Source organism: Simochromis diagramma, unplaced genomic scaffold (assembly GCF_900408965.1).
Source record: "Simochromis diagramma unplaced genomic scaffold, fSimDia1.1 OVJJ01000481.1, whole genome shotgun sequence".
NCBI classification, from domain to species: domain Eukaryota; kingdom Metazoa; phylum Chordata; class Actinopteri; order Cichliformes; family Cichlidae; genus Simochromis; species Simochromis diagramma.
This window is the reverse complement of record NW_024386898.1, coordinates 1691904-1719463: the sequence shown is the minus strand read 5'-3', so window position 1 is coordinate 1719463 and position 27560 is coordinate 1691904. Positions and strand designations below refer to the sequence as shown.

Here is a 27560-nt window from a genome sequence, read left to right as displayed (position 1 = left end):
ATTGAAAAGGTCCAACAGAGGTCTCTCCCTCTGACTCCATTACTCTGGGTCTCTTATCTTGCTAGATTTTCTGTTAGGGTTCAGAGGGGAAGTTTTGACAGCCAGGCTTTACAGCCCCCCCTGTTGCTCCTGACAGAAAGAAAGCGAGAGAGAAGAGGTGGTGACTTCATCCCTTCTCTTAACCAACCCTCCTTCTTCCCCCTCCTTTTCTGAGCTTTCTTTTTTTTTTTTCCAAGACTTTAGTGCAGCACAGTCAGGCAGCATGCCAGCAGTTTTCATCTTGCTGCGGTCCCTGGTTATCAGGCTCCTCAGTAGCAGACTGGTAGGCTCAGTGGCACAATATCTCAGGAGAATCCTCTCAACAGGAGCTACGCACCTTGGAACAGCACTGCGCCACATCTGGGACCGTGTTCGATCCCAGGAGTCCAAGGAAGCCATCCTGGGCTGTGTGCTGTGCATTCTCAACATGCACAAGAAGGTGGAGAATTGAGCTCTCTCTCTCCCTCTCTCCACTTTCGGTTCCACCCTCCACTTGACTGCTGAACTGAGACTGGACAACTGTTTAGTCAGGAGAGCGCACAAAGGGATGAAACAGACTTTTTTTTCAGAGCTCATTTGGACCTAAGCAATTTTGTTTTGTTTTGTTTTTCTTATTGGGACACTAGTCATGTCTGAGAGCATTGTGAGGAAGGTGCAGCCCTTTACCATTGGGACAAGGCTGTCAGCTCCTGCTGTGGCAAAATGTCAGGATTTTACACAGAGTTATCTGCCTGGCGAGACTCTGGATAACTGTGTGCTGCAGCACAATCTGAACTCGCTCTACCTCAGTGGATCACAGGTGTGTGCACATGGACCCTGTCTCGTCTCGCCGATTGTCAAGCAGGTAGCCCCCGTGAAACACAACCAAGACCGGATGGCAGCGGAGGACCAGCTGAACCAGAATGTTGCCTCTGCCTCTGCTGTCTCCAGATCAATAAAGAAGATCACAATCTCTGGGAACAAAGACAGGCCAGAGAACAAGATGACAGCAGAGCCTGCAATTACACGGTGCACATCTGAAAACAACAATAACAACAACAACATCAGCAGCACATCAGAAGTACATCTGCCAAGGATAGTGGGTGTGAGCTGTGAGAATAAGCCCACTTCTCAATTTAAGGTACAAGACTGCATGCACACATAGAATTCTAACAATAAAGAAAAACTATGACTCAAAAAATATGGCAGTGCATTAAAACAGTTGTTAAGGTAAAAAAAAAAAAAAAGTCTAAATATAGATAAATATTTTTTGTCAAATATATGTGTAGCATACCTTTAGTTACATAAAGGATATTTGATAAATTGGCTATTTTAAAGAGTTTCAAAATAATTAACCTTAAACTTGAAGAGGCCAGTTTTCCAACACTGTTCTGCTTTAATTATAACATTTCCAGTAGAATATGGAAATGATCTAAACATGATCTTTTAAAAACAGAAAGTTATTAAAGAAATGGCTGTTAATCGAAGATATATTTGTTTTACTAGCTCCAACCGAAAAGGCCTGTTGGAATTAGTCACAAGCACGTGCGCTTTCACATCGTGTAAAACGTTAATTACCAGCGTTCATTTTTGTCTAGCTTTCTTTCTTTTTTTTTCATTCATTATTGACATTTCTCGTCCCTCCCGGTTGCATATTTTATCCTAATATTTTAGGTTTTACTCAAAAAAGAGAGCAGCGATGAATTTCAGCCCATGCAGGGACAAACCAGACCGAAAGCGAACAGAGAGAAATCCCTACAACAGGTAAGATGCAAGCTAACTACTAAATTAATGTCAAATAGTTAGGATTATTTAAAAGACATGTTTTAGAGTAAAAGAAGTGGTAAAAGAAGTGGAATTTTGAGGCTAAAATATTTTGTTATTACTTACTGTGCTACTGTGAGCAGCTGTCTTTAGTGTTTTATTTAGACTAAAGGAAAGCTAGCCCTTGTTGGGGGTTTCTTTATAGCTAGCTGCTTTTATATTATAAATTTAAAGCGAAGTGACACAGGGGTGGAAAACCAGTTATAGGGACAGTGTGTTTTGGTTGAATGCTACCCAGAATACTCGTTGTTTCCTCTTGATTTTGCTGTCGTGTGTTTAAGACACGTTATACAGAACAAATAAACACTAAAAGTATATTTGTAGGATGTTGTGTAAAGCTAGTGGGCTGCTGGATTTGGCCGGTTCCAAGCTGAAGTCATTGCGTCTTGCGGATGAAGTGCTGTGTTAACAGCAGAGCTTGCAGAGGCAGGGCCCACTGGAAAACATGAAGTCAGGAGTAGATGTTAACAAAAGAAAAGGCTAGCTGAAGTACTTGTGGAGGCTGGTTGTAATAATACACAGACTGCCATGGCCTTAATTCCCCTTCAAGAACAAAACAAGGAGTAATTTTTCACATAATTTCCTATTTTGTTACCACAACAATACTTTGAGTTTACTCTGCTCATGTATTATTCATCCACGTTGTCAAAATGTTCTTATTACAAGAGATAAAGTGGCTTTGGTGCCTGTACCTGTGCAGGTAATAATGAGCGAACGTGATCTGTCAAGGCTCTTTAAAGATGACATGTTTACACATAAGCCTGAAAAACATTGGAGGATCTGCCTGTTCCTGCTTCCCTCTTGTGCCCAGATGTTTCCTGATTGGGGACCAGCAGGAATGCTTGTCCATTAGTGAACTTGTGCCAGTCGTGTTCATTTCATCCTACGTGGTGCTGACAGTAGGTTTTTGTTAAGAGAGACCTTGGGGCCAGTCTGCCATGTGTTTCTAATGTGCCTGGATGGCGAACATAGGTATAATCAACGTAAGCGGACACTTAGACATCCTCTGATTGTGAAGTGATCTTGCTGGAGAGCTGTGCCTCTTTCTTAAAGGTTTGTCAGAAGCAATCATCATCTGGTGTATGGTTTTATCTGTTTAAAAAAAAAAAAGGTTTACGTTGGAGACAAACTGCTCTTGTGTTTTCAACACTTTCTCTGTGTTGCATGCTCACACAGATATCAGTACCTGAACCACAGGAGGATGAGCCTCAGAGGAAAGAAAGCCATCCACGCACACCGATTGAAGGGTCGGCAGCTGTTACACCCCCAAGTGACTGCTTCACTCAGCGTAACTCACTCTTCAGCAAGGAAGTACTGCAGGTAACACGAGGAAGGCATACCAGCGTATTAGCATCAGTAGCTCCTCGTGGTATTTCAGTGGGTTTATCATTTGTTTTTCACTCTTTGACATACAAGCTTTATTTTCCTGCTCTCCGTCTTTTTCTAATGTCTAATAAATAAGGAAAGATTTGAAGAGATACTTTTTCTATGGAGCTTCTCGTAAATTTGCAGCCTCTTATTTTACAGTTAATTAATCAGAATCTCTTTTAATCTATAAATGCTACAAAGACCACAAGCTACAGTGGGCTGATCCCAAAAGAAACATGTTATGCTGTTCAGTTAAAATCAGAAAGGAAATTGCCTGTTGTATGACCCTCAGAGGAGAACAAAATATGTACTGATTCTTATTTTGTCCCTAAGAACTGTATGAGCTGTGTTCGGCTGAGGGAAGAGAGGGAGGGGAAACCGCCACAAGCAATTATTTGGGGATGAGATCATTGTTTGGCTCCATCCCTTCACGCCTATTGCTCAGAGAGACTCAGCCAAGCAGCACAACTGGTTGTGTTATCTCACTGCTGCGTTTACCCCAGCACACACAAGGACATTTTTCAGCGAGTTCGGCTGAGGGACATTTTTGTCCAGCAGTTGGCTTTGCCATCAGACCTCTGTCGAGCAACCATCCAAGTGATAGGCGAGGAAAAAAAAAAGAATTACATTTGAGTATGATGTATGTATGTGTTAAAAGCTTTGTAGCACATTAACAAGCTTACTAGACCCATTGGACACAGTGGAGGACGCTTTTGTATGTTCACGGTTTTTGACAATTGGCTTTATAAAAGTGGAAGTTTAGGTACCTGGGGACCTGCCTGTTTCACAGCGATTTGGTTGACTGCTATTGCTGATGAAAATGTATTATTATAGTATTACATTTCTGTCAAAGTGGAAGTGAGCCTTCCAGGGAGAGACTTTTAATGGCCCCCGATGGTTCGAGCTAGGGGATCGGAGCGGGTCACAACATGGCGCAGCAGGACTTTGTGTAGAGCCATCTGTCTCCCAGGCTGCTCTGCAACATATCTTGCCTTTCACCATTTCATTTCCAAGATAGAGAAATAGAGAAACTTCAACCCCCACAATGTTCTCTGGGCCAAGTTGCATTACAAAAGAGGTAAAAAATGTGGCCCGTTAATAGATATTTTATAACTGTCAATCAACTGTCCTTGTTTTCTCTATAAATTCCAAAATCAGATTTCTTTCAACTTTTTATATTTATTTTAAAATTTGTTATGTATTAACTGCAATGTTTCTTTATGTGGCCATATTTTTTTTAAACTGCAGTCGTTCAATTCTTTGTGGCTAGACTAAGGCCCAACTGTATGATTTGAACAGACCATTGTTGTGCAGAGTGGACAGGAAGAAACAAGGGAATCATAGACTTCCTGTATGAGGTCATTATAATGCCATGGGAGCCAGTGTGAGAAGATAGGGGCAGGCCTGTTTTGTCAAGCTCTTTTCCTTCTGTTGAAACCAGAAATACGCCCGTTACCCTGGGGGCCTTGTAAAGTTAATGACTTGCTCCTCTGGGGAGCAGTGACATCATATTTTAATCTAGAGCAAAAAGCTGTTTGGTGGATGTGTCATGTGCGGTCTTGATGTTTCATTGATTTTAAAGTGGAGTTGCTACAGAGTTTATTATTCAATGTCAGTTGCACCGAATTCCTTGGGAAATAATGCTCTGATGTAATGTCAAGGTATGATGACTTATTTGTGTGTGTAACTGTCAGTTGACGTACACAAAAGCAGCGCTGTGAAAAAAAGAAAAGTCCGGATCAGTCTGACAAGTAGAAGAACCTGAGCTGATTTATTAGTTTTTGTAACTTAGGCGGGCCACTGACTTCCATGCTGTGTTCTTTGCAGAAAACAAACACGTACTTTCCAACGCTTTCTGATTTTGGCCACCTGGTTTGGCCTTCTCACTCCATACAGAAGGCTGCCAGAAAAGGCTGCTCTGCAAGACAAAGCCTTATGCAATGGAGTCGAGGCCCTTGCCAAGAGAAACTTCTGCTCTGTATAACATGACACTGGAGAACAAAGAGCTGGTCTTGATGTGCTTGATGTGCTGTATGCTGTATTACAATAAGACGGGGGAAAAAATTCGGTCTTTGCTAGATATGTAAAATGATGACTGCTTTTGTCTAGTGTACTTTCATGCAGATGATATCTCACAATCCAAGCTCTAGATGAGCTTAAGGTGTGAAATGACTCGCTGCAAAAGAAAAAAATAGAATATACTGTTGGTCCAAATGTACAAATCAGTCTTCACCATTGATTTTCACATGTACAAGGAAGCATTGCGTCACTTTTATGGGTCCAAAATCAGTTTTTGTCATGTCTGTACTTTGTCACTGTCACAAAAATCACCAAATTGTTGTGAAAATTTGGCCAAACAGCACTGAATATATGCTCCCTAAACCAGCATGAAGTGTGTAAAGCAGTCTCACACACTCTCAGATTCAGGTCAGCAAACATATTAGTGAATAACAATGTGAAGCATGACTGAGACATTTTTGCCTGTGTTTGTAATTTGGATGTAGGCTGAGGCGTGGATCAAAGGCAAGCTACAGGATTTGAAGGACGGATGTAATATTCAGTGCTGCCCCCTGGAGGATTGGGAAGACGCCTCACAAATGCTTCAGAGAGATCTTAAAGACTTTGAGAACACCCTGATTCAACTCAACCAGGTGGGAAAGTTATTCAAGATGAGACTGGACACTAACTGAAATATCACAGAGTTACCAAAACAAGCACATCTGAGCACCCTATGTCCAAAATTAAATGTTTATTTTAACTTTTTAACACATAATGGGCATCTGAATGTAACCATTAATCACTGCATTTGGTGTTAAAAGAGCCTGTCAAATCATATAACACATAACATAATGGTAGGCACTTCCAGGCAAGAGAAAAGAGGAAACCTCAGTATTCCAGGCGACTCTGTCAAGCCAGTTTATACTTTCTCCCACAGGAGAAATGTTTGGAAATTGTGCATTGGTCATAATTAACATTGCTCGGCAGTCAGACAGGCCGGCAAGGGCAGAAGCAGAACTCTGAGAGTTTTCAGGAGTATATCCAAAACATGAATGACAGATGTGTTGCCTCTGCTCTGGGTGACAATTCAAATGAACAATGTCTTTGTGTTTCTGTGTGTTTTAAAAGATGGGTGAGCAGCTGATCTGTAAACTGAATCCCACATCTGATTTGGTAAAGAAGCAGCTCAGTCAGCTCAGGGACCAGTGGCAGACCCTCAAACAGATGGCTGCAAATCAGATGAGGGCCCTAGGAGGAGCCAAGAACCTGCAGGAATTCAACAAAAAGGTGGACAAGCTGGAGGCATGGATTAAAGAGAAGGTAAGGAACATATCAGTCTTTCTCTACTTTTATACTACGTACAACTAAAATTTTCAATTCAGGAGGAAGGAGCCAACCTTTGTGGGTTACTGGGTAAACTCAAAGTATTTTGTAATATTGGTTGTCTTTACGATGCAGGTATTTCCTTCAATATGTCTTATTTTCTTAAATTCAACACCAACAGGGTAAAATGTAATTTACGTTTTCTGGGGTTTTTTTTGCAATGTTTTGTATTTCGCTGTTAATTCCTGAACATGTTTCATTTTTCTTATCCTGTTCACATCACCTTTGTAATCTCCCTACATTTCTCTTTCCCCTTCGTATTTATCAAAGCAGGCAATCCACATATTAAAAAACAGCAGTTAATAATGCTCTCCAACTTCAACAATTATGCCAAAACAGTTGGCCCAGAGGCAAATCTGAGTCTACAGGCAGCTCCAATCAACATTTGTCAAGATATTAGTCACAAAAACAGCACTTTCCAATACAGGAAATTAGCTCAGTATCCTGAAGACATCTCTGGTTTGTGTATGTTCACCGGTGTAAAACATCTGCCTGTCATTATCAAAAAGCAATCATCTAATTCATTTTAGGCCTAGGTTTATCTCTCTGTTCATGTCCGTGTCTGGCACAAGGGAACTGATGATTGATAATGGACCTGTGGGATTGTAATGGAGGATGCTGGTTATGAAGTCTATAAAACATCCACCCTAGGAGATGTATTCTCCATTACGTTCCACTCATCCTTTCCTCTGTCCCTTAGTATCAAGTTCAAAGTTCCTCACTGCATGCTGAAGGCTATTTCTGTTTAGCATCTTGCTTGGTAGCAGAGGCAATGTGGTTTAATCCTGGTGCCTCTGAAAAAAAATAATGGTTGGGTTCCTAACAAATGGGGGCTATAAACACTGACTTTTATGTGTGCCAGCAGGAAGAGGAACAGTGTCTGGTGAATGTCCTGGGGGAAAATGTTGACAAAATGCAGTTGACTAGAAGAATTTTAGATCTGAAACAGGTGAGCTACTACTAATAATTACCCGAACACTGATAAAAGTGTTATAAACAACATTCCTGTGGTAAAAATATATGCATTTCCATATGTTAATAGCTTCCTTTACAGTTTTGTAGAGGTTTTCCAGTAATTTATCTATGGCTGCCTGTAATTTGTCTCCATCAGTGTATGGTAAAGACAGCTGAGGTCATAGTTGGATTGTGTTCTCCTGTTCCCCTGCAGGATGAGCAGCTACACAGAAATCTCCATGAGGAAATCAACAACTTGGCACTGAAACTGGAGAAACAAGGGAAGACAGATAGCAAAAACATATCCAGCAGGAGGAAACACATCAATAAAATGTTTGTCACTTACATTTGACTGAAAAATTGCATGAAACACCTCCAATCTAAAGATTAATTGAAGACTGAGTTTCTCTATGCTGCTGTCTGCTGTTTGTGTAGGTGGCTGAAGATGCAGTCGCATCTGAAAAACTACCATGAAAATCTTCATCTGGCCCTGGAAGTGTCCTCATTTTACCAGCAGGCTGATAATATATTATTTGCTATAAACAGCATGGTAAAACTTCCTGAAAACCTAATTATATTATCATATATTAGATCTGAGAGGCTCTTCCACTCACAGTGTCCCTTCTTTTAGAGGAAAAACATGTCTGTATTGAAAGACGTGGACAGCTTTGGAGATAGAGAAATGCGTGAGATCGCCAGTCAGATCATGGTAAGCTGTGTCTTTTCACTTAAAGCAGCACTGCTTTGTCAGATCTTGAAAGTGTGTTGCAGAAGCCTTCTCTACCTAACCTGCAGGCCTGTGTGTGGTAGATGCTTGATGTGAGTGTATCCCAGCTGTCGAATCTCCGTCCCACCCTGGCTGCCAGTGTCACACGGAAGCAGAGTGAGGTGAAGGATTGCTGGGCACTTCTTCAGAAGCTTTTCAGGTACGCCAACAGGCCAAGGATACCCTAACAACTTTGGTGGCCTTAAATATGTGGACCATTTCACTCAATAATTGGTCCTTTACAACTACCCAGTGAGTTAGAACTTTGTTTTTTCTGTCATTACCGTACTGTTACTGACGTCAGACGTATGCACTGGGAGAACCAAACAGTTTTCCAAATGAAAATGAGCTCTGCCTGATGAGTTTTCTCTTCATTCTGATTATCCGTGTCTAATTTTGGTTTAAATCTGTGAAAAATTACAAGCAAAGAAAAAGTCTGCCGTGTCTGTTGACCAGTTAGCACACAGATTATCATTTACCATTTACCTCTCAGTTTAGAATATGAAGTTTTCTGTGCTGATTTGGAATTTGGAGAGGTGTACAACATGAATAATGTATTGGCAAAACTGCAAGTTGAAAACGTGGTTTGTTCACCTCTTACTATTAAAATCCTGATGTCATCTGAAACAGTCTGCTAAATCTGAGTAGAACTTCTTTGCAAGCATATTTAGTTATTTTTTTATAGAATGTGTAAAATACATTTATTGTTACTGTAACTACAAGCACTATGTAGCCAGACTTTTTTTTCTTTTTATTAACTATCCAGACTTTTGCATCCTTAGACTGATTAGGGTGCTAGAAGCTGTATCAAATTAATGACTACAACCAAAATCATTGTTATTTTGTTTCAAGTTCCCAATTTTTGTATCAGAAGGCCATTAGGTTAAACAGATGGATTACTCCGTTTGGTGAAATAATCATAATAATAATGCTTATAATCATAATATTGCAAAATTTGTAAATTGTGCGAGTCAGAGCTTCTGACATCCATGTGCAAAAACTTTCTCATGTTAGTAGCCTATCTTTAGATCCAAATATTACATCATGCCGTCTCTTATCAGCTGCTTTTCAAGACTATTTTAATCAAACAACACAAACACTGGCATGAAACTTCAGAGCCATAATTGGAAAGAATCGCTGGCCTCTGAAGCCCTGCTGTCAGTACTACAGTAACCTCCTGGTCTGCTCACCCTGCAGGAGTGACAAGACCACGCTCTCTCTCTCTGGCTCCACTTTCACCAGGGAAGATTCTGACCTCCTGACACTGGCCCAAGAACCCCAGTGCAACATGGGAATGGAGGCAAATTGTATCATGGGAAAGGAGGTGAAGGAGGAGAAGAATCATCTGAAAGGCTGTGCTGTAAGTAGCTTTTGTATTTCACTGTAATACTGGAGAAACCACATTGTGGTTCCCAAGTAGGAGAGAACAACTCCATCAGTGCTGGCAAAAGATGACACCAGCCCCATTCAGTCCTACAAAATCTGTGGCCTCAGAAAGTGACGCACTTCGTCCTTTGGTTTGGAAACTGCCTGATATACAGCTAAAGCACAGTTTTCCAAAATAGAATTTGACAGATGTGCTGTAAAGCAGTGGCTTCTACTCTTGGCACCCAAAATACTGTTTTCCATCTTCCCTCTACTTAATTATATCATCGGATGTCCCAGTTTTGGAGAATTCCGTGATAAGATGGTTTGCAAAAATACCAATTTTGTGCTTAAATCAGTGCTATAGAGAAAAAAGCAATATGTAACTGTGTTTTCTATTTTTTTGCCAATCACCTTCTGTATCATCTAACAAGAACCCCAGTCTTCAAATGTTGCAAATATTGCCCTGTAGGAGACACAGGAAGAGCTTTTAGAGGTGTTATTTGTGCTGGCACAAGAATTACATAAGTTTCCATGAAAAATGTCAAGCCCTGACTGCACAACATGGTTGAACAGTGCGCCAGAGCAAATAAGCCTTTCCCTCCAAAATTTCACTTCATGGTAGAAAAATATCTTGGCTTTCAACCATTCTAACAAAAGTACAGTCATTGAATTAATACTATATTAACAGAGGGTCCATAGTTCAGTCCAGGGTGAATATTCTAGAGAGTATGTTTATTCCTTGGACTTGACATTCCTTGTCTTTGAGGCCTACAGGAACTTTATTGAACTCGCGGGTCCTCCTATAGTTACCGCACTGCCCATAAACCTGACAGAAAGTCTGATTATCCAGAAATGTAAGTGTGGTTAAAACCAGTAATTATGTGAATATTTAGTCTTTAAACTTAGCGCATTACATTTCTTTGATTACAGTGGCTGTTTGAGTTTAGCCTAGAGCAAAGCTGTTCTTGTATCGCTGACCTTGAGCACTTCTGATCCCTGCTGGGCCCATGTCCTAACTTTGTCAAGCCAGAAAGTACAGATGCTTGAGAAAGCAAACTTCATTCTTTCCATTCTTCTCATGTTACTATTTCAGTAAATTTCTCTACTCATGTTTTCTCGCATCTCACCATCTGTGACAGGAGCCCATCAGGGCAGCAAACCTGACTCAGTTGTTGCTCTACAAACACTGATCTTGTTGCCATGGCATGCAGGACGACCTTGAGTGAATGGTTAGAATGGTCTTTATTGCACTAGGAGTTAGTAGTTGCCTGGGTACACTGACTATGGGAGCTTTACTTGTCACTGTTTTATGGAAGGGTTAAAAAGACACTCCATGCAAAAGCTTGGAGCCTTAAAGGCCAAACGCAGTGCTAAGCACAAGCACAGGTACCTGTTAAAACAGTAAAAGTAATTTGTCACATAGTTTCACAGCACCCTAGTGTATGGAATTGAGCCCATTACTTTTAAGGGTGCAATGACGCAGTTACATGGATCTTTAGGTTAATAGTGACTGTGAATTATTTGCACATTTGCTGGTAGACAGCATTGTCAGCACATTTGCATATGTGTTCATGTGCACATACACACTGTATTTATTCTCTCTGTTGCAATAATTCAGTCAATTAGCTGTAAAGGTTTTAGTGTCTGTACGTGCTTCAATATATGCATCCATGTCTGTGTTAGCCGTATATAGCCTCTTGTTTCTGAAGGTAAACATGGCTATCGTCTGTTTCTCTGGCTAATTGTAGCCAGATGCTACTGCTGGAGACCAGATGGGTCTGCTGCTAAGTGATAGTTCTTGGCTGACATCATAGCACACTACAGAAAGACACACAGGGTTAGAGGAGATCAGCAGAAAAGGGATAGGAAGGAAGAGTGAACAGTATGCTGTAATGGTAAATGATTGGATAAGACGGTAAAGCACAGAATACCATTAAATATGACATACCAAATTGTTAAACGGCTATTTTTTCTGTAGCTGATATTCTGCCAAAGTGAAACGACACGACATGTTTACAGTGGAGTGCCCTGCAAAAATGAAAGACAGAAGCAAATGCCTGTCTGCAGAGGAGACCTTAGCAATGATTATAAATTCTTTGACACGAGGTTTTTAGCTCTACTGCTTTAGCACATAAATGGGCCTATAATTTGCCTCTATGAAACTCAGCCTGGCCTATAAAATGACTGGCATGTTGGTAAATGATGTTAGACCCCTACAATTTACTGCACTTTGCATAATTTTGGAGGCGACACTTTTCTTTGCTCCCTGCCTCACTTTTTCTATAAGCCCAGTCAGAAACTAATATGATTAAATTAAGGGCCCTCCATAAAACACTGTTATAAATGGATTTTTTGTATTTTTTTGTATAATTGCTATGGCACATTGCTAAGTGCTTCCATAACTTTATAATTTCATATTCAGTATATATCATCTGGTTTAGTTAAGAGAAGCAATCAAAAACTTACATGTATAGCACTGTATAGTTAGAAACAGCACCAACATCAAGAAGTAATTACCGAATAAAGCAATAAAAAACAGCCTAAAACACTTGAATTAAATATTTGTATACATACATATACATAATTATGAAAACATCAGTTTAAAAGAAAATATGTTGTTGTAGTACACAGCTGCTCGCAGCAGGATGAAGAAGGTAAAAGACCTGCACTCAGGATAGTCCAATGTAGCAGTCCAGATACTTGTGGCTCTCATTGGAAACTCTTCAGTAGAGCCCTTTGGCCAACCTTTAAAATACTCATATGGTTGTAAAAGTAGCTTAGTGGCTGTTGACGTCTTTAATATATTTCTGCCCATAGACAAGGTTGATCGCTGTGGCATTGACCTTTCTAAAAACTCCAGAGTTCTCAACAGAGTCGGGGTGGATGACCATGGAAATCACTGTCTAAAGCTGAAACAACACTGCTGCTTTAAATGGGAGCAGGGGCATGGGAGTTTGAGGGTTATATTTCTATCTACAATGGCTCTTTTTATGATCAGAGTGGTTTAACATATGTTAGTAACGTTGTGCTCATTCATTTTGTAATTTCACATTTTTAAACCTTTCTTGCCATCTTTAGTATTGAAAAAGTTTGATGCTGTCAAACAGAAATAGCTTCTACTCTGAGACTGGTCTGGGCTGTTTCACTAAAAATAGCGAACCTTTGTGAGTATGTTTTGTGTCATTTACAGGAGAAACTCCGGGCAGCTGTCCATGTTGTCCAGCGTCCAGCCACATTGTAACATTCACATTAGTACTGAGCTACAGCAACGCCTCATTGTCTAGTGACTGTTCACAGCATGAAATCCTCTTTTCTGAGACGTTTAATCATCCTGTCAGCATTAATTCAGCAAAGGCCAAGCATTACTCACACACCATGTTGCTGATCTTTTGGATTTTCCTACAGACATTTACTCCTTTGTCCACAGAGTACTGCTGACGGTGGGAGTGGTAGACGAACACAGAGCTGCCAAAGCCAGGAGCAGCAATCAGTGAACCACACCTCTTTACCAATGAGAGACAGCCCTGTCTGCATTGATGATGCTATCGTCGGAAATCAATTGAAGGGGGAAAGGTGACGTTTCTGCCTGGCTTCTCTCGCCATCTTACATAATGAAAGGTCTTTATGTAAGTCATAATTGGAGTCTATGTTTTCTTTGCAGCAGGAAGCCCAGAACAGAACCCAAGATTGCCACCCCCTCTCCAGGCCACCCACAGCTTCACATACAGCTTCAGAGGTTCACTGTGTCTGCTGACAAGGTGACTACTTCCCCTGCCAGTCACACCCACTATTCTCCCGACAATAGAAATCAATTTGCAAAACTGTTTCCATGCTCCACACATACAAATATAAGTACAAAAACAGGTTAGCTGGCAGCAAGGACTGTGCCTTCAACATCAGAAGTGATTGCTATTAATTGTCAGCATAGCATTTGTACTCCGCAATATGGCCATGTATTTTTGCATTAATTCATATCTATCACTTAGAAGTTGTTTATGTGGTTTCCTGTAGCCTCAGCAGCTAAATCATATGTGTAAACTGTTCCTCATTACTCTCTTTGCTTTTTTTCCATCTCAGACTTTGTCATGGCTCAAAGACAACGTGTCCATGGCTACACAGGTGTGTTCAATAGCCAGTTTTGAGGGGCTGGAAGCAGCAAAGAGGTGTCAGCAAACCGTTGAGCAGGAAATCCTTAACAACCGAGCCAGGATAGAGGTGGTCAAAAAGGTAAACTGAAGCACACTGTCACATTCACAGTTTCTCTTGAAATAAAGCACTGAATGAATTCCTTTAAAAAAATCTCCCCACATTTTGCAACTTGGGTTTCTTGGCAGGTCTGGTTTATTAATCAATGAGCTGACATCACGTCTGAGACAACTTTACTTACCCAAAGCTTTAGATTAGTCTATAGTTACAATATAAAATCCACTTCATTTCTTATTCATAATTTTCTCTCATCACTTTAATGAACCTTCCTTAGGAGGGCCACGGGCTGGTCCGGGCACAGCACCCGGGAAGCACAAAGATCGAGGAGTTCCTTGGCCAGCTGGAAGTCCTGTGGGAAGAACTGAGGAAGAGACACCAAAGGAATGCTGTCTTTCTCCAGGCCTCAGAAGAGCTGGGTTTTAGGGTAACATTCTTTTTTTTTTTTTTTTAAAGAAAAGAAAATAGTTCTCTCTTCTCTGTTGAAATTTATGATTGTGACAAATTATCCTGGATCCTTTTTATCCCTACTAAAAGCTTTCTGTTCAGCCAGATCCTGAGCTGTATGCATGCACTCATGGTTAGAAACTTGTTTACTTTATCACCTTAATTGGCTGAGTTGTTGAGATGTAGTCACAACATTTTATGAAGGCTAATCCAAGGAATATAAAATGTGCTCAGATATAATTTGATTATGACTTGGAAAGAGGCTGCAAATCCAGATTGATGACCTAGTTGGAAACCATGAGTCATGTAAGTCTTAGCAACTACTTCCACGTATTATTGTTGTCTTTGAACAGTGCCTTTGGTAGTTTAAACTGTGCATTAAATCACCTTGAAATTAAAGCAGGAAAACTTCTATAACATGAGACATAAATTGCACTCCCCCAACCTCTCCATGTCTGTTCTGTACAGGTTGTGAAAGTGCTCCAGGCCCTTGGCAGCTTGGAGGCCTGGCTGGAGTCTGTGGAGCTTTCCATGAAGGAATCTGTCTTAGCTGGTGACCCTGAAACAATGAGCATGGCTGAGAGGGAAAGCCGTTTGCTGGAGAAAGAGGTGGCATCCCGTAGCCTGGAACTCAGTGCTCTGAGGCAGGAGGTGGACCGCCTTCATAGTCACAGCCACCCACGTACACGAGGGCTACCGGCACGCATGGAGGAGGTGGAGAAAAAGTATGTTAGAAAGATAGGTCAAGGGTAGCCCTTTGATATTTGTCATCATGGAAAGTTCATGTTATGGATCTGAGCAATGAGACTCTGGTGGTTTTTCTCATCACTGTGGTCAGGAAATAAAGGAAGTCAGTGTTTCCAAGAGGTCACAGGTTTGGGCTTGCCATGTTTGTAATCCAACATGGAAGAGTTTGTTCATAAAGCTCCCCAGTTCTTATTTAAGACAAACAGTTTCACCCCATAAACCACAAATATATATATAAATATATCCATAGATTTTTTCTCTAAGTTGGCAAAAATATCTCTCCATGTGCTCATCATTTCACGGCCAAAGTTTATTCATTTGTGATTCATGCAGCACTTAGTGAGGTCTACCCCAGAGTTTTGACATGCACTTCACCCACAGCTTGTCAGTGTGTGTCAGAGTCACCCATTCCGTGTTTGCAAGATGACGCCTCTCTTTTTGGTTGGCCCTTGAAAGACAGGTTGTTGCCATGGACTCTCACTAAAACTTATGATGCTGGCTGGTTTACCCAACATACCTGTGTCTATAAACAGAAGTTCAGACTCTGTAAAGAACACCAAGCTGACCAAAGAAAATACAGATGTGGAAAGGTCTCAGTTTAAGTGTTTCCAGGGTGGGGGTGTTAGATGGGGCAGGGATGGCCACTTGTGTAGTCTGAGGTCCTGTTGATGCAGGAGGCTCTCGCTAAGCAGCTGAAAGACACTTGTTATGATGTCATTATTTAACAGTGCACACAAGCAATGTAAGGGTCATTTATTCTGGAAAAATACCCTTTCAAAAAGATCCCTTTACCATTTCCTATATAAACTCTGCACAGTGGAGGTACCTCAGTGCACTAAAGTACAGGATATGTTTATGTGACACATGATATATGATAACATAAGCAGTGCTCTAGCACGGTACGAGTCACCTAGTAAGATGCTTGCGGTCTCTGTAATGTGGTTCTGCTGAAGGATGCAAGGTTGTATATGTGGATGTGGTTTACCATTTAGGTGTAACTTTTGGTTATAACATCCCTGCTGGTGTTTGTGTTTCCCAGGTACCACCGTGTCCAGAGTGCCCTGACCCAGCAGAGCTCTGAGCTGCAGGACACGCGCATGCTGACTGAGTTCCTGGAACGTGTGGAGCTGGAGGAAAGCCAGGATCTCAGTGGCAGTCAGTACAGATTAGGGCAGGTAGGTAAATTTTTCAATAGTGGCATTTAAAGGATAAGCTTGTAAAAAGTTTCAATAAAAAAATATATTGTTGTGCATGTGTAGCCAGTTTTAGCATTACAGGTAGCTTTAGTTTGTTGTCAAATTTTGCATTCTACCTGAAAATCTGTAGTTTAAATGGTAAGTACGCTGGTTCTTAAGTATACTTTTCTACTCTATCTGAGCACTCAAAGCACTTTACACAAATTCCCTCATTCACTCATTCGCACAAGCACTTTTTTCTAAGCTCTTTCTATGTAGGTGCTTTTATCTAACATTCATACACATTCAAACTCTGAGGGATTTATTGGAGAGCAACAGACTGGAGCAGACGGGGATCAAACCACCAACCTTCCCATTAGTATGTGACCTGCTCCACCACCTGAGTTACAGCCACACTGCAAACACAATATAAATCCATTTTATGAACTCTACAACAGCTTTAAACTAAAAGCAGTCCTTATCAAAACTGTTGACAGTGTTCTATGAATTAATCAAAATAATATAGTATAAGAATTTTTAGATTAAATTATAAATTCAGGAGTGGCAGTATTGCAATGCACTACTACTTTTTCTCATTCACATTACTACCATTTTAATTCAGTTGAACTTGGCAAATGAATAGTAACTCTTTTTGTACCTAACAGCCTCTCCACAGTGAAAATTCCCCAGCTCCTACTTTGCTGACACTTCAGAACAGCGGCAGTGGTGAGCCTCTGTTAGAAACCATGGGAGACCCCGTGGAAGAGCTACGAGAGGCTGTAGAGATGCTGAATGACACAGTGAGAGAAAGAGGTCGGTCACAAAGCCACGACCAGGCTATCCAGGAGCTGATGAGCAAGGTAAGAAGAGGAGATTTTAGATATATATATATATCACACACACTGATTACATATAGTCTGTTCAGAAAATGCATGTACACGAGTGCTGCAGTGGCTCAGATTTACTGTTTGATGTAGTATTAACATATAACAATATTAGAAGGTGCTGAATGGGTTTTAAAGTCCTCCATCTCTAATAGAGTTGCATCTGGTTTCCTTTTTCCTGTAGCTGTGCACATTAATAGGCCCAAGACAGGCCACCACTCCCCCTCACATGTGTTTTTTTGTGTTATTTCAATTTACTCTTGGTTTAAGAAAAAAAAAAAAAAAAAGAGTACACATTTTAAAAAAGCACATACGCAGATGGCTGGAGGGGAATCCATGACACCATTTTAAACTAATTTGCAATGTGGCTCTCATTGGAAAACAAATAATGTACACTGAAGTATAATGACTTAATAACATCCTATGAGTACTCATGATGACTTGGTGCATCGCCAGCATGCCAGCCTGGCAGTGCGTGTGGAGGAGTGCGTGTGCTTCAGCAAGGATCTGAGCCTGGACATCCTGGAGAAGGAGACAGACATGGCCATCCAGTGTGAGCCAGATCGCTGTGGCCTAGAGGCTCTGCGGGAGGAGCAGGACCACCTGGAGGTGAGAGAAAGATGCCGGCACATGCTGTGATTATGCTGTAAACATCTGAAATGATTCATTTCTGGTAATGCAGTCCAGTATTCCATTACACTGATGTTGGATTATGGACAGTTTGCCCTGTGTATTTAAAAAAAGGGAAGTCCCCCCAACCCCGACTGTCTTATAGTCACCTCCAACACCATTGTTCCACAGTCTGTTTCCTGTTGTGACATATTTTTTCACAACAACAACAAAAAAAGCCTGCCTTTTCTCCTTTGTGCCATGAGCAAGCTACATAGAGCAAGCAAAAGTTTGTTATTCCCGTGGGATATTTATTTGTGCTTGCATGAGTCACTGTTGTGTTAGCTCTCAAAGTGTATGTGTGTGTTTATGAGCAAATCTGGTAGGGTGTGTATGAGTGTCCACGGTTCACAGGGTTGGAGATGTGAAGTTGGGGATGGTAAAGTTCTGTGTGAGTCATTTTCTGGGCAGTGTTATGTTTATCACACGCACACACAGCTGTCTGTACTTGATACCTTTGAAAAGCAGAAATGACCTAATCTCCCAAACTGAAATAACTGTGCCGTCAGCAGACAAGCATCTACAACTCAGTGTTCTTGTGGCTTACTGTAGCTGAGAAACGTTATGAAGTAGTGGTCCCAGAGAACCCTCAACACTATTAATTACTGCCTCGTCAAAAGGAGGACAAAAAAATTCCGATTGCAAGCTAGCTATAGCGTGGCAGCCCATATGTAGACCATATGGGCCTCTAACTGAATAATATGCATTAAGCCATGGAGATGAGGTCATAGTCAGAGATACAATTGGTACAGGCTGTTTGAGTGAGTGGATTTGATGGGAGATGATAGATTCTTACTGTGATTCTCCACAGACTGACTACGAAATCATCAGGGAGGAGGTAAAGGAGTTGCAGGACCAGGCTTCTCGACTGAAGGATCTGTGCCCAGAGAGAGTGCACGTACTAGATGCAAAAATTCAGGCTACACTGCAGGCCTGGAACGAGCTGGGAAAGAGCGTGACAGAGAACAAATCACGTCTGAAAGAGTTTGCGCAGCTCCAGGACTTCTTCAGGAGCTACCTCGCCATGATGTAAGCAGGGCGTGAGGATGTTGTGACCCTTTTCTGGGCCTCAAGTTATTTCGTAATCAACTTTTGTGAGAACATCTGCCCCTTACAACATCTATCAAGGAAAGAACAGGATGTTCTCATTGTCAAGCACAGGTCCCTGGGGAAGTGTATAATTTAAGATGTGCTGAGAAGGTCAGAGCAAGTTTCTTGGGCTGAGTGTGACAGGGCAATGAATGTCTGTCCTATCAGGGAGAGCCTGGTCATTCTCATGCTTTGTGAATGTATGGTTTTTCTCACAGCCCTGTTGCTTGTCTCCTCCACTACCTCCCACCCCAACCTGATCTCTGAATAGCTCATGGACAGAAGACACCAGGTCATGCATTTTCTCAGATACCACCTTGCATTTTGGGAAAGACGGGCAGACATCACTGGTTGCAGAGCTGGATATGCAAATTGAGCAAAAGTTTGAGGAGTTTGATGAGCTGGCCGCCACAGGCAAAAATCTTTTAGACAAGGAGCACCACCTCACACAAATGGTGAGCAGGGTTTCACACGTGACTTTCTTTGAATATATTTTTGTTTTTATTTGGTTCTACTTTACGAACTCTAATGTCTTACAGGTAAGAGAGCGTATGGAGGAACTGAGGAGTATGCTCGGGTGGATCTTGGTACACTGGAGGGCTCAAAAGCAACAGTGGCTCCACAAGAAGAGCAGACAGGAGCCTTCACAGGACAACATTTACTTTGAGGCGACAATGGGCCCGCCATCAACAGAGGTAAATGAGCAGAGGGACACTTACTGTAGAGACAGAATGAGTGAATGAAGGCTGGGGAGAACAATATAGCACCAGTGCATGTATGTTTTTGACAAGTGGAAATTGTAATATAAAATGACAAATATTTGTAGTTCAAAGTGTTTCTAAACCATTGTGTTTTTATGTTCTCTTTCCATGATACATAGAATTCAGCTCCTGAGCCAGAGCCCTTCCATTCTCATCAATCCCCAGTTATCACCTCTACTGAAGACACAACAAAGGCAAGAAATAGCCAGCCATTGTGTTTGGTGCCCAGTCATGCTGAGAAACATAAAGAGGAGCCATCAGAAGATGGGTATGAGATCATGAACAGCATTGGACCCCAGGATGATCCTCCTAAAGCCAACGTGCTGGTGCTTAAAGAGGGCAGCAGCCCTCCTGTAGGGGGAACAGTCAACCTCATCCTTAGCTTTGGTAACACAGGGGACAGCCAGGTTCAGGTACTTGACCTGCCTGCTGGGACAAAAGAGGTAGTGGAGGAGACCTCTGAGCCTGTCCACAGGGTGAGAGACGCACTCATCATTTCACACTATAAGCAGCTACACAGTAATATGGGGCGTCACTATTAATGCCCACATTCACTTCTCTCCCAGAAGCACTGAAACAGATGATATTTGTTACTGTTCCTGAAGGTTAATGCAGTAACACGCATTCCCTGAAACCACACTGCATGGGATCTCCCTTCTTGACTGTCTTGCTGTTCATTCCCCTCTCTCCTTTGGCCTTCACATCTTCCTTTTTCCCCGTTTTCTCCCTCAGCCCACTGTGCCTCAATCTTCTGCCTATAAAAACTTTTGGAGGCGCTGCCAGGGGCTTTTGGAAAATACTTTGGGTAGTTTAAAGCGAAAGAGAAAGATTTATCGGCAGAGTGCAAATGAGGTAAACTGCGCGGTGTGAACTGGCATTGCATGCTGCATCTCGAAGTGTACTGGGACTGCATGCCGTGTGTAGCTCTTTTCTTAAGGCAGCATGCTCTACTAATCTGTTACAAGACACAGCCAGTCTGCAGCTTCCCTGGCTTGTTTCCTTCGCTGTAAGTGAGACATAAGAGTAACGGGAAATAAGTCAGGCCGAGGTGCTATCATATTCATACTGACACCATCTCCAAAGTCGCTGTGGCTGGAAAATTTATAGTTAACATGAGAAAAGTGAGAAAAGAAAACAAACTGTTTTACTATTAAAACTCAGAGTTTCCCCACTTAACTAGAGTCGTAAATGAAAATCTAAAACCAAATAAATTCTGTTTTTAATGTAGTCCTTTCTGTTATGATTTTTAATGGGATGTGAAAAGAAAGGTGCTACTTTTACAATCCATTTGTAAAAATATAAACGTAATGAATAAAGTGATCTACCTGACATTCAATAGGTGAACAATAATGTTCTGTTTTCAGGAAAAAAATATTGTATTTACGTAACTTTTATAATTTACTTTAATGCTTGCAATAGATTTATAACAATACACCCCAAACCACAAGTTGTACAAAATCTGTGTATAAAAAGTTTTTCAGTTGATTTACATTTCTTGGGAATTTACACCAAAAATAAACTGTTATCTTTGCAGTATTCACTACCATATTTAAAGCAGTTTTGCTCTCCATCATGCATTCCAGCCTTAAAAGCAAGAGGAATGATCTCAGTAATCTTGATGCACTGAAAACAAATCTGTGTATTTTGGCAAGTCTGTCTTTGCAGTAATCTGTCAGCAGTCATCGTGCCTTTTCAGCTCATCTTGTATAAACTCAGATGAATTGTTAAGTTCCTACCAGAAAATCACACAATAAAACCTGAGCTTTTTCTTACTGTTAAACTTCTTTGGGCCACAACTTGTTAAATGAGCCAGGATTTAAAACTGAAAAGATTTGCTGACAGAGACAGAATGAGGGTGATGAGTAAGAAGAGCACAATCAGTCTTCTACCTACAGTGAACGTTGACAGAAGCTCTCTCTTCTTTGCTGTCATTTCACTACAAGCCTGATATAAACCTGGTCGTGTTTGACTGCGCGGCTGTGCTAAAGTTGTTTGAAAGCAGTGACCTCATCCTCTCTTCATATGAAAATCATGCTCCAAAATGACTCGCAGCATGAGTGCTCTCTCAAGTGCCAGCAGAGGTTCAGTCATTAGACAGAGAACTGTTGCTGAACTTCGAAGAAAAGCCCCCAGACTGCACACCATGATTTATAGTCTGGGGTTTCCACAGAAACAAGAGATTAGTCACAGAGTTGAAAGGTCAAGACATTACAGCTGCGTATGACGGCATGTGAAGCCACATATGATTCTGATTAAGTCCTGTAAGTGTGCAGTTGCAATAATGTTCATGTTCTTTGTCCTTACATCTAATGTTTTTGTCTTCGATAATTTTTTAATACATTTACATTGTTGTGTCAGATTCATGCATTCCTGAATCTGTTGTATTCTTGGATGTGTGCGATCATTGTCTTAGTCAATTTTGCTCTCATGTCATCGTCCATCTGTAACACATAAAACAGCTCTTGTTCTCACAGAGGGCTGCAAGGCTTCAGCCTGCAGCACGCATGAGTCTATGGTTAACCATTTTTAGTACAGTAATCTCACTAATATAAGAGCTTCCACACATACCTAATATACTTTTTTCTCTTTTTAATAGGTAAGTACCTACTTGCATGTCAAGGATAACAACCTGGCTGCGGCCCCTGTGTATGAGAGCATCACCTTGCCCCGCCAAAAAAGCCGCTCCACAGCCTCAGCCTCCCCGACTTTCTTGCCATCCTCCTCTTTGCCATCCTCCTCAGCACCTGCACTTCAGGGAACCAACGTAACTTTCCACAACACGACAGGGAACGGAGGCAGCTCCATCTTCAGCAGCATCAAGAGAATGGGCAAGAAGCGGAAGAGGAAGAGAGACACGCGTAGACACACTATCCAGAAAATCATGGGAGTTGAGGAGCAAACAGATGGGATGCCTCATTGTACCTCTGAGACAATCACATACGACACACATACATGGCCACTGAAGGAACGTCGAAGGAAGAAGAAGAATGGGGATGGAGTAGAAGCCATTGCCTATATGAAGAATCCTTTGCTGAAGGACATTGATACAGAGTGTTCAGGGGAATACAGCATTACTCCATATGCTGTTTCAGCAGGACCCACCACTACACCCACAGCAGGTCAGGTGAAAAGCCACTGCAGGTTCCTCTCCTTGGGTTCTGTATTGAGTTTTGATCTACCTAAAGATATGACTCTCATTCCCAGCATTCAGGACATCATTACTATTGCCCCTCCAGAATCAAAAAAAGTAGCCGGGACTGATCCAGACCCTCACTCACACAAACAAACATTCCTGAGCTCTTTCAGACAGACTAGACCCACTCCCACTGTCACGCATGACACTTCAGCTGAAAGCAGCTTTGCTGAGACACAGCTATCTACATCTCTTGGGAAACATCTTCCTGGTGTGGACAGCGGTTTACAACCTCCACCTTCTCCTTCTGTGGAGGAAGATGAGGATCAGACTGTACAATGTAATGATTTATCTAAAACCCAGGTGGCTCTTTGTGAGGAGGAAAAACAGGAGTGGGACAAAACATTGTCAGAGATTAAAACCAGCACAGCTGAGAAGGATGGGACTGTCCAGCCTTCACAGTTGCATATTTATGTGAACCAAGCCTCCACCTCCACTACAGCTATACATAAACACGAGTGCCTTAGTGTTCATACACTCATTAGAGACTTAAATGGACACCAGTACCACAAATGTGCAAGACCCCACAGTTTTCATGAAGAGAGTCCTGGACTTCAGTCAAGCCAAGCTTCCTTCATGAGAGTCAATCTGAAGTCAACAAAGAGTGTTCGACAGGACTCTGTGGACTCTGGCATCTCCACCTCCAGCAGTCTCAAGCTTTGCAAAGATGATGCTCCACGTTCTGATAGCATGCAGCCTAAAGGGGTGGTGAGGAAGCTTATATCTCTTGAAGTGGGAGGTACAGAGTGCACTAAAATAAGAGAAAATGATTCAACAGGTCCACCTTCACGCTCAGCAGTGATAGAAACAGAGCCTGTCCACCTTGATCACCAGCAGTTTGAGGAAGAGGAGGAAGAGCTAGAGGACATCTGGAACCAGACTACTAACTACAGGCAGAGCATTTGCTCAGACATCATGTACCAGCCCAATGAGGAAGAGTCCTTACCTTTAGACAAAGCCAAAGAGACACCTTCAGATACAACCCCGACTGTGCTCTACAGAAACCTCGTCACTGCCTCGGCACCCAACCTTCTTGTGGCTGAATTCAAACTGCCCACCCACATTCAGAACCTGCTGGGTTATGAAAAGGGCCAGAGTCCCAAAGATCACCTTCCTCCACTGTCTATAGGAGACAGAAGGTCCTGGGCAGCTTTTCCTAACAGGGAGCCAGCCAGCAAAACTTCAGTGACAGTGAACGAGACTGCTTCGGATCCAGTGAAGCTACCTGATGTAGGGGACAATCAGAGATACATTTATCAGTACAAAGAGGATGAGGAGGAGGACGAGGAGGTAGAGAAGGCAAAGGTGGGGGCGGAGGCAGACGAGCACACAGGTTGCTTGAAGGTGAGGTCAGGGTGTGATGATCCCACATGACTGAGATTATACTGAAATTACAAAAAGAATTTTTTCTCACACATTGTGGTGGGTGGTCAGACAGACAAGTGTGTCAACAGTTTTTAACGGAATAGATTTAATTACTTTTTCATTATGTAAAAGAAAAGACAAAGACAAATGAATTCAAAGCCAAAGTAAATCAAAGCAGAAGTATATGCAGTTCTAGAGACTTAGTGCTAGGCAGGATAGTAGATTTTATGGTAGTAGATGTAGTAGAAACATGGCATATACTTTATATACTTTCGTATGTCAATATGGCTTGCACATTATGTGTAGTTACTGTGTGCATGTATACTGCTCTCACCCCAGTTGCATTGTAGGTATTCAAGGCAGTATAGCTACATTAAAAAGTTATATCTTCTCACCCTGAACAGGACCCGTCAGTGAGTCTCCTGTCAGTTCATATGGGTTTGGATGGGATCTGTCAGCAAAGGAAAGCCTCACAGAGCCAAGAGGACTTGGAGAAACCTGAGGAGCATGTGGCCTCAGGGTGGCACTGTTTCACCTCAGTGAGTGTTAGTCTGTGTAGCTCTTAGCCAACTGGAAATCTGGGCTCTTCTATGAGTTTTCTTTTTTCATTGATTTTTTTTTTTTTATTAATTCACTTCCCTTCAGAGTGGAAAACCTGAGCTGCAGTCTATGGAGGGGATGCTTGAGAGGAAGCACAAGCTGCAGCTGGGAGGGAAGAAAGTAAGAAATGTTTAAGCCAGCACAGTCAGCAAATGTAAAGCGTGCAGTCAGCACTACACACTCTTATCTTATTTTCACAGGCACCCTCCAGAGGTTGGAACTCCTACCACGCTGTCCTATATAGACACACCTTGTGCTTCTACCAGGATAGAAAGGAGACTCTGAGGGTAAGCCAAGAAATCACGACAAAAGGAGCCCAAGAGAAAAGTGAGGATTAATAATTTGAAGTAAATAGAATGTGGTCACTGATGATTACACTGTGTTGTGCTGCAGAGTTCTGCATGTGGCCTGCCACTGAACCTCATGGGAGCAGAGTGTTTACCTTTCCCAGAATACACCAAAAAACCCAACTGCTTTCGATTAAGGTCAGATTGTAGCAGCTGCTGTTTAATAGAAATATACTGATTTAAAGGCAGCGATGCCTTTCCAGCAGCTGGAACGGTAAAAATCGTGTTTTCTGATCTTTAGGCTCCGTGATGGGTCTGAATATCTGCTTAATGCATCTTCACGCTTTATGATGAAGAAATGGATGATGAAGATACAAGCAAGCACAGGTAAACTAGTTATTTCACAGCTCACACTGAATTAATGTTCAGTATTATTATTCTAATTCATTTGTGTGTGTTTTTAAAGGTCAGACAGTGTGTAGGTCTTCAATATTAGGTGTCCCTTTTAATGAAGATCTCCCCAGTTCCTTGTAAGATGCTTTCATATAATTTGAATTCCACAAAATCTTTGATATTAATTTCTGTAAAATAATAGCTTGCAATTCTTTTGTCCACAGAAAGCCCCCCTTCTGTTTTGGATGTCATGATCCAGACGGTTGCCACTGTTCCGCTCAACATGATGTCACCCAACTGTTTCCCAGGCACAACCCACCGGGTACCACCCAGACCAAAGAAATTGTTGTCCTCACCAGAGAGTTAAATCACATGACACAGAGTCACTTCAAGCGTTTGGATGAACATTTAATCTCATCGTCAGATGCGGGCTGCTGCGGTGAGAGCCTCTGCTGTGCAGACAAAAGCTGCATTTATCTGGGACCAGTTTAACAAATACCTCTGCCCCACTTTCGCACACGGCAATACAGAATAAAATAGACACCATTCTCCACCGCCGGCTTCTGATTAGTCCCACTGGGCTGGTGGTTAGAGGATGCACTCTGTTAGTTATTGTTTTACGTACAATTTACATTTGATTTATTTTAAGTGCAATGATTTTATCAGCTAATGTAGTATAAAAGATTTAATTTCACGGCTTTGGATAACCAAAGAACTAGTGAATGGTTGTTGCAGGTACAGTTGGTACCACTAGGGGGAGCTAAAGTATTGTCTACTTGCATATTAAAACAACATAACTAAGACTGGTGTTAATACAATAAAGGGTTTTGCTTTTCCTCGCTCCTCTCCTCTGTCACTTTAGTCCTACTTTTAATGTTCTCTCTGGCCCTTCCTAGATGTTGATAAAGGCAGCTTAAAGCAGATGATGACTCACAGACTCTCTGGAGGCTTCAAAGACAACGCCTCTTCCTCTCCCCACTCCCCTTTATGCAGCGGTCAGGACTGGCTAAGTAGCAAGCGTCGCTCCCACTCCTTTACTTCATGTTAGTATGCAACTAGTAAAATACATTTTAGCATTTATAATCTATAATATCTGTGTTATTTCTTTTTGTCTTCTAATGTTTTCTGTTTGGTGTTTTTTGCAGCAACTTACCAAGAGATCAAACCCATGTTGCGCACCCCTGGAGGCAAAGGCCTGGAAACAGGCTCCAACTACTGTGTGACTCTGGTGGTGGGAGACAAGTCAACAGACAGCGCATCAGCAAGCAGAAGCTCTGAGCCTCCACTGCTGGCTTTGGCTGGGTGGGAGCAGGACAAATATCAGGACGCAGCTCTGAGGAGCTACGTGAGCCTGCCGCGGCCACGCAACAAGTCTGTCTTCAAAAAGTTCTTTGGGAAAAGGGACCTCTGAGTTTATCGATGATGATTTATAGAGATTGAAAAAATAGTTTCGAATGTGCAGTGCACATATTAAAAACAGTTACTACTGACCATATTTATGATTAAAAGACATACCACAGTTTTATTTTTGACGGATTTTATAGAAATCACTTAGCTGGCTTGAAAGTCCTTATAATAAATCATTTTTATGAGTGTTTATATTCTTTTTCGCTTTTCTTGTTCAAGCAAAAAGAAGAAAAGTGTATGTGTGCACTGTGTAGTTGCAGATTTAAATCTGTATTCCTTCTTTTTGTTTGAGTAGTATTTCTCTTTTTTTTGGTAATCTTTGTATAGAAACCCACCTGCTCAGCAGACGGTCTGTTTAGAATCCCAGTGGTATCATCTTGACCTGGTTATGACCAAGTATTCACCATATCCTCAACTCACGATGCTCGTTGTACTATTACATCTTTACAGCTCCTCTGTTTCACATGTTTCATGTGTGTGCGCGTGTGTGTATGAGTTTGTGTGTGTGTGGTGCACCAAAATAATTTACTTAACCACAGATCAGCAGTTTGATACTGCCGAGCTTGTTTGATACAGATACTAATGTAGCAGAGACTATTAATAATAAAACATAAAAAAAAACTTGCTGTGGTTGTGATTAAAAGAAATCATTTCTAAGACA

General features: G+C 41.7%; 1 protein-coding gene across 6 annotated transcripts; it reads left to right on the top strand.

Moving 5' to 3' along the window:
* Positions 1–487: 487 nt before the first annotated feature.
* LOC120735206 lies at positions 488–27560 on the top strand. 6 transcript variants are annotated; one of them, XM_040034409.1, is made up of 34 exons: positions 488–1159; positions 1693–1782; positions 3019–3162; positions 5715–5861; positions 6337–6528; positions 7454–7540; positions 7760–7878; positions 7981–8095; positions 8177–8254; positions 8356–8471; positions 9554–9671; positions 13107–13252; positions 13341–13437; positions 13757–13906; positions 14160–14309; positions 14798–15054; positions 16116–16251; positions 16917–17111; positions 17592–17744; positions 18616–18833; positions 19165–19348; positions 19433–19588; positions 19774–20130; positions 20387–20506; positions 22251–24191; positions 24617–24751; positions 24858–24932; positions 25013–25099; positions 25206–25297; positions 25401–25486; positions 25566–25629; positions 25717–25931; positions 26389–26535; positions 26638–27560. In XM_040034409.1, exons 1-34 carry the CDS (start codon positions 668–670, stop codon positions 26901–26903), a joined length of 7125 nt encoding a protein of 2374 aa, XP_039890343.1. In that variant the 5' UTR covers positions 488–667; the 3' UTR covers positions 26904–27560. The 6 variants fall into 6 exon arrangements, with proteins under 6 accessions (XP_039890343.1, XP_039890341.1, XP_039890342.1 ...); XM_040034407.1 differs by having other exon boundaries at positions 489–1159; positions 7457–7540; positions 9509–9671; XM_040034408.1 differs by having other exon boundaries at positions 489–1159; positions 9509–9671; positions 13344–13437.